Source organism: Kryptolebias marmoratus, linkage group LG1 (genome assembly GCF_001649575.2).
Source record: "Kryptolebias marmoratus isolate JLee-2015 linkage group LG1, ASM164957v2, whole genome shotgun sequence".
Taxonomy (NCBI): domain Eukaryota; kingdom Metazoa; phylum Chordata; class Actinopteri; order Cyprinodontiformes; family Rivulidae; genus Kryptolebias; species Kryptolebias marmoratus.
In genome coordinates this window covers 6,428,892-6,436,871 of record NC_051430.1, presented here as the reverse complement: position 1 = coordinate 6,436,871, position 7,980 = coordinate 6,428,892, and the positions used below count along the sequence as shown (strand labels likewise).

The window sequence follows — 7,980 nt, the reverse complement described above, 5'->3', positions numbered from 1 at the left end:
TTCCACCCGCGTCGATCATCATCATCATCATATGAAATAACTTTTTGTCACAACAAAAAATAGTGGCTGGTAAAAAAATTTTGTCCACCAGCCAGTATGGCTGGTGAACAAAATTTTTAATTTCCACCCCTGCCCACCACTGATTAACACAAACCGCTATAGTTTTTGGTTTGTAAACATGACGGTAGCAGTTTTTGACGGGTAGCACCGACCGTTAGACATAGCTGTTTAGCCATGCTACAGTAGGAAAATCTGACGTGGAAGCACAGATTGTCAGAACACTGGCCGTAGACGCGAACGCACACTGACCGACGTCATGACGTCATTGATTTAGTTTAAAAAAAAACGTTGTTTAAGTTTCGGTTCTTCCCTCGACTACTCTTTAAAAACATTTTTGTTGTCTGCTACCCGCTTAACTCCCAAAATGTTCCGCCACATTGCTAATGCTACTCCTCAAATTGTTTCTTCTTCTTCTTGATTTTTATTGGTGGTTGGTAAACAACTGAATGAATCAATACCGCCACCAACTGGTAAAGAGTGTCTGCTAAACTTTTCTCCTTCTTGCATTTAGCAGCAACTCGAGCACATTGCTGCCCCCTATATGTCAGGAGGACAAATAACACCTTTTCTGTTTNAAATTGCCAACCCGCCACAGTGGCGTGTGCGTTGATCAAATTCACCCACCACTTCAAATATTTACCCGCATTGGGCCGGTGGCGGGTGCTAATTTCCACCTCTGATTTCAGGTGTGGCTTTTTGTGCTGAATACTGTTTATACTTTATGTACTATTGATTTATAGGAAAAAAAAAGTATTGCTAGAAAAATGGAAGATGAAAATCTTATGTCAGTTGAAAAAGAAAAATGCCAAAGAAACCTTTAAGAAAGTGATGGTAAAAGTTAAAACCTCACGTGTCAACCTTTGCCTTCGTTGCTTTGGAGGAGTAAATTCCCTGGCTTTGTTACCTTTACTGTGAAGACTTGAAAAACTGTATTGTACAGTTGTGCCACACTAAACCCAGTTTAACTCCTGTGGCTTCCATTGTTTTCAGAGAGTGACCTATGAGACGAAGAGGCCAGTTCACGATGTGAAGACAATAGCCGAGGTGGAGGGGGGTACGGTTAAGGCAGGCAGAGAAGTGGAGTGGAAGGAGCAAATCATCATTCCTCCCCTCCCTCAGTCCTCCCTCGCTGGCTGTGAGCTCATAAAGATTGAGTATTACGTTAAGGTAAGGTAATAGTCTCTCTGGCTTAAAGAAATTAAATCTGAACTGGATTGAAATCTCAAAAAATTGAGAGTTCGTGAATGTTATTTAGTCAAACACATCCACACAACATTGCAGGGACCCCGTTTTTCTGACCTAAAACGTAAATGAACTGTTTTTAGCATTTAAGTCAATAATTTCCAAAGTAGATGATTTGTGAGGCAAAGTTTCCGTCCTGGGTTCATGACGAGTGCTGTACCCCGGCCGGCCCCTACTGTATGTATGTATGTATGTGTGTGTGTGTGTGTGTATGTATGTGTGTATGTGTGTGTGTGTGTATTCTTTAAACTTTGTTAAATTACCCTTAGTGAAGCTGGAATGATGTCTGTCAAATTTTTGCTCCTTAAGAGTTTTGACTACTCTTTCAGAATTTTAAAATATTTTATCTTTTATTTTAGATTTGATATTGAATCTTTTATTTATTTCATTTAATTTCATTTTTTATTCAGGTGAGTCTGAAGTCTCCGGACATCATGCTGACATTACCCATCCATATTGGGAATGTCTCATTAGACAAAAAACGGCAATCCACCAAAAAAGAAGCTTTTCCTCCCACTGAAGCGGTAGCAGCTCTTGACGCCTCTGCCCCTGCCTCTGCCCCTGCCTCTGCCCCTGCCTCCTCGCCAATGCTACCACCTCGGCCTGCTCCTAAACCTGCTCCCCGTCCAACCCCGCGCTCCAGGATGTCCTCCCACAGCTCTCCCAGCGCTCCTCCAGCCGAGTACCAACCAGGAGCGGAGGGCGGAAACATGAGCGAGGATTTCTCCAACAAACGCCAGTCTCAGCTGGTGTCGCCCAATGCCTTCAGCTATGCCCCTGGCCTCTTTTTCCCTCAGAACCAGCAGCCCAATGGGGTGGCTGCAGCTCCCAGGGGGTCCACTGGTCTTTACCCCCCTCTGAATGGAGCCAGCCCAATGCCAGGACCTCCAGGCTATGGGGCCTCATCCTATCCACAAGGTAGGTTTCCATGCACACATTTTGCAGCATTTACAGTGATGCACTCTGTTTTTACCACATTTTTATCAGTGTAACTTCAGAAAGGATCCATCACTGTCGCCCCATAATTCTTTGACATTAGGATGTAAAACCTAACAAACAACAAAAATTAAACAACAACAGCAGAGTGATCAGCCATTAATACAAAGTGTTACTAATTCAATTGTGTTTACAGTAAGTTAAAGGGATAACTCTTTGAATTACCTCAGATTGGAGTAATAAGTTTAGTAGCATGTAGTAACATGCTGCTAACAGGCCCATGAGGTTGAACTAATGTGCCAAATTGTTTCCTAACAACCACAGTGCTTTTCCAGGCACACAACCCCTTGTTTGTGTGTCTGTCTGTTAGCAAAATATCTCATGAAACACCAGACAAACTCTCAAAGTAATCATTGTCTGCAACTAATTCACAAACAAAAAAACCTAACTCAGTCAGTTTTACAGCTATTGAGTTAAATTTAATGTGGTAGTAGCTGAGAGTCATTCTCAACATGTTCTCTAATCGTTAACACATCTCACAAGAACTCCCAATATCGCAAAACATCATTTACAAAGTTTGACCAAAATACTTTGAACTTAGTTCTTTCTCATCACAAGATCATTTTAGTTGTGTTGCATGAAGGCGGCAGGTGAAATGCATTCCTTTTTAAAATGCCAGGACATTAATTTAACTTGTGTGTTTCATATAAATATTTGTTACAAAAATAAGCACATTATGGTTATGGTATATAACAATGGTTCACAAAGTTTTTATAATAAGTACCACCTTAGAAATACTAAGGTCTCCATGTACCATCGTTATGACAATCTACCTGAACATCTAAGTCTAACCTAAAAAACAAACTAGATTCTTTATTCTAAGCTTAACACTTCAAAAAACTTGTCTGGTAAACTGACACACGGGGAGGCCTGATCAACCTCGGCTGGGCCAACCTTGCTCACCTAGTTTAGTGTTAATGGCTGAAACACCCAGTGAACCCAAGATCCACTAAGAATAGGTTTCAAAACTCTAACAAATCTAAATACATTTTAGATTATTAAAATTATTTAGCAGGTTTTAACAGTCCGATGACCATAACTGTTTGGTCATCTGACTGATTCTGTCTCTACATTTTAGCTTTACATCACAATTCAGTTTATGATAATTATCTTGTTATTTAAGTTGTAAATAAATGATGCCAAAGTTTCTTTTGAGTACCTCTACAGTGATACTGAGCACCACAGCTTGAACCACAGTTTGAGAACAATTGGTATATGATAAAGTTGACAATGAAATAAAGCCCAGCTCCATCTTGTGGAGGATCACAAGGAGCTGTGGGGATATGCACTTATTTTAGGTGCATGGGTGAGAAGTGGTAACCATTTTGTACACAGTGTTTGTTTCATACCTGTAGCTGTAAACAAACTAATAAACACTTTGTATAAAATTCCAACCTCTGGGCAGGAAGTTGAGGTACGATTTAACAAAAGTATGAATAGGACAGGTTTTATTTTTTAAATATAAAGCATGTGTGGTTTTCTAGCGAAACGTCAAATCAAATAAATGGAGACCGCTCTGCCTGCCTGCTGCTGTGGTTGTTGATCTGTTGTTCTGAAAAGTCTGATATTGGACATCGTGTTTGAGTGCTTACCAGTCTGACAATGTTTTTGTCTTTTACAGATGCTCCTCCTTCTTATGACGAGAGCTGCAACACATGAGGTGGATCAAGAAGCTGAAACCAGGACCACTGTCATATCACAATTTTTTAAAGGAATTGCTGGAGCCTAGTGTAAAATGTAGCATTTCCAAAATAAGAGTCTTGTTAAATTATAGAGACAAGTTACAGCTTAGTGCCAGTCACTGACTTTAGGCCTCCACTCTTAGATTTTTCAGGATATTTTAAAATGAAAGTCAATTGGCCTCAAACTCTGCTGGACACATATCTAGAAAATGTGACATGTGTTCCAAGCCAGCCATAGACAACCACATACCTTTTTTAAAATCAAGTTTTGGTTTACTTCTTGCACTTGGAATGAAAGGAAAGCGAGGAAATTTATTTTTACATCATTGTACAACCAACAAGAATCGAGCATTTTGTTTGTGGGTTGTTTAAAAAATCTTGTTGATGGCATCTGTGATGTCACAACCAACAGCTTTGCGTTCAAGTTGTGAAACAAACCATCTTGTGTTTTGTTTAAGCTACATCCTTTGCAAAATATTGGCTGTAAAATTTAGTTACCATTTATCAAAGTATTTTAATTTGCCTTTGATTGTTTTTTAGTAAAAGTAATCACTGGGCTTTTATGAATGCTGTACATAGCTATTTTTTGTAAGAATGTAAATTACTGTCCAGTATGGTGTTTCAGCTGCTCCTATGTTGGACAACTGGTTCTTTTCATGTCTCATGCAGGAAGCACTGCAGACTTGATATAGAAGGTTTTTTTTGGACCTTCAAGATGTGCTTCATGTAATGAATCCTTAGTCAGAGATGGATGTAGATGCTTATGATTTCATGTTGTTTTGCAAGTCCATCATACTTCCTTCAATACCTTGTATTTATTTATTGTTCTGAATGTCTTTCAACTGCTGCTGTTTTAATAAACCAGTTCAAAGAAGTGGGAGTTTGTTTGTTTTCATCAAATTCAGCATCCCAATAGTTGTTCTGTGGTCATAATGTTAGGGCAGATTAGGGTTTGACTAAAATATTTTTTTTAAATTGCTTTAGTACCATCAAAAATTTCCCAAGGAAAAATTTGTACCCAAGTTCTGAAAACTTTCAGACATGTACAATTTAAATACACTGAACACAAATATAAACACAACACTTTGGTTTATGTTCCCATTTTCATGAGCTGGACTCAAAGATCTAAGACTTTTTATGTACAAAACAGGCCTTTTTTTCTCAAATATTCTTCACAAATTTGTGTGAATGTGTTAGTGAGCACTTCTCCTTTGTTGAGATAATCCATCCACCTCACAGGCGTGGCATATCAAGATGCTGAAGCTGAAATAAAAATAATGAAAAAAAAACTCCTGGAACTCCTGGCTGCCATGTTTAAGAGACACTCTGGTTTCAAGTTAAAGGAAGCTGTTAGCTGTGTTAGCTCAGAGAGACTCATACCTGCAGCCTGGTGGTGAGTCTAAAACACATTTGTTTGTTTTGTAAGTTAAAACTAGGCTTTCATTGTTCATTAAGATGTTCTGTGAAAATTAGTCAAAAAGATAGTGTCAGTGCCTGATACTACTAATGTTGTTTAACTCTGTAGCAGCTGATAACTCATTCAACTAATGCTGTAACCTGATGTGATCATAAACAGAGAGCATCATTAACTCCCAAACTCATGTCTGAGAACCAATACATGGACAAGACCTAGTCTACAGCCTGATGAAAAATAATACTAATGAGGATAAATATAAATTATTTATTTAATGACTGTAATTCCAGTCTTTTTATGTCACAAGACCTGCTACATTTATACATCGACTGATTATTTACTTTGTGAAGTTATATAAAATGTTATATAAAAGTTATATTCGTGTAAGACCATGAAGTTTCTTTTTTACTAGAGTTCAGAGCCCAGAAACAATGTAAAGGATAATAGCAGGTCATAGAGAACACGTGATGAGATGACGTCATGAAATCCAGGAACGGCTCTACACAAGGAGAATGGAAAAACACTGACATGGAAAAAACCTGATGTTTTGCTTTTCGAGTAACAAAAGTACATCGAACAGGAAGTTAGATTGAGACATAGGCTGAGTGCTATGAACTAAGGTAAGGGTCTCCCTTTCACGTCTCCCTTTCAGCTCTGAAAGTGAATAAATGTGTTTTGATTTTAAGATGGACTCTTGGCTGTTTTTGACTCTCTTCCTCTGTGCATCTTCCTGATCCCGTGTGAGGACGTAAAGCAGGTGTTTCAGTATTTTGGGAGTTTTAATCTGTCCTTATCAACTTTCTGGCAGGGGTTTAAAGTTGTTGTTTTGTTTTTTCAAGTTTTGTTTGGAAACTATGTCCCAGTAAAATTACTAGCTATTAATTTTTAATAGGAAGATTTTTTATTAACAGGCACATCAAATCAGCAGCTGTCTGAATGTTAAAGTGATAGTCCAGTTATTTTGAATCTTTCTGATGATGATATCTTTTCGAATGCACACATTTTCCGGCTACAGTCTAACCGCTGCTTCTGTTGCAAAGTAGAAAATATAGGCCTGTGACAGGATTCAAGGTTTCCTGCATATTTTTCATTTCTGTTGAGAGTATGTGAGTTAATTAAAAGAAAAATAGTTCTTCTCAAATGGAATGATTTTACCTAAAATTAGAAACCATAAATTACATTTTATATAATAAATTATAAAATCAAAATTTATTCCTGAATAAACATTGTAATGTAGTTAAATTTGAAAATGAAAACACCAACATTTGATCAGTGATTAAATGTGGTGGACTGAGTGACTTTAAGATGACAGAGGAACTGTTAGTTTTATGTTATTTGACAATCTGTTTAAAATCTTACAGCACAGAGAATGATGATATATAAATGTTGTGTCAGTCTGATCTTCTATCTGGGATCTTATTAAGAAATAAATCACAGACAGAACTTCTTATTGACAGTTTCAGCTGAAACTGGACTTTTCACCTGCTCTGGAGCAGCAGGTGAAGAGTCCAGTTTCTATTACCATGGTGATTTAATGGGAAATGAGAGTATGGGGAGCCATCACAGTGATGGACAGTGCATAAAGTCTGTAACCAATCTGTCAACTAAGTTGTAAGTTCTTATGTTCCTGACCTCAACCCATATTATAAACAAACCAGCTGATAACAGGAGCTTAGTAGTAATAATGAACAGAGAACAATATCTGTGGGAGGGATATAGACAACTTAATGACACTAGTTATTGTTGTTCCAAACTGTTTAAACTCATATACACAGATACTATTCCTATTATTACTAATATAACCAATAGTTTATATAACAATTTATTTATGCTAAACAGAAAAATTACCTACTGGGCTTTTCAAAACCAAAGGGAAGATTGTTCTACATGCTGTCTAAAATCCACAAGGAACCAGAAAAATGGACCAGACCTCATGAAATCCCTCCTGGGAGACCCATAGTTTCAGATTGCAACAGTGAAACCTAATATGCAGCTGAATATATTGATTAATATTTAAATCCATTATCTAATTAACATAACAGTGATATAAGACACAAATATTTAACTGATACAAAAAAAAACTATACATACCTGAGTCTGCTCTTTTGTTGACTGTGAATTCAGACAGCTTTGTACACTATTGTAGATATCAAGGAATGCACTGAGGCAGTTAAAACATATTTATAAAGTATCCTGATAAAAAGAGACCTCTTACAAATTTGCCCCTGCCTTAGCAGATATTTATTTAGATATATTTATTTATATTATTTAGCTCATTCTAGAATTGCGCCACTCGAGGTGGCTGCATGTTGGAGTAGCTCTGTTACACTTAATTCAATTCAATTCGAAAATACTTTATTAATCTCAAAGGGAAATTAAATGTTGACGTAGCTCATTTAAATCAAGGAGTTATTATAGATGGTGATGGCTGTTGGCAGGAATGATCTCCTGTAGCGGTCCGTTTTACAACTAATCTGAAGAAGCCTTTGACTAAAGAGACTCTGTTTTCCGATGACGGTCTCATGAAGAGGATGGTCAGGGTTGTCCATGATTTCCTTGATTTTATGCAAAATCCTTCTTTGCATC

The 7,980-nt window shown here is 37.5% G+C and overlaps 1 protein-coding gene across 1 annotated transcript in view; it reads left to right on the top strand.

The window, feature by feature from the left end:
• Positions 1-4,854, top strand: part of arrdc1a (arrestin domain containing 1a) — a 20,276-nt gene extending 15,422 nt beyond the window's left edge. Inside the window, exons 6-8 of the mRNA XM_037977061.1 lie at positions 1,051-1,227; positions 1,713-2,220; positions 3,920-4,854. Of these exons, the coding sequence (XP_037832989.1) occupies positions 1,051-1,227; positions 1,713-2,220; positions 3,920-3,957 (723 nt within the window). The 3' untranslated portion in view covers positions 3,958-4,854. The remainder of the gene's footprint in view (positions 1-1,050; positions 1,228-1,712; positions 2,221-3,919) is intronic.
• The last annotated feature ends 3,126 nt before the right edge of the window (positions 4,855-7,980 follow it).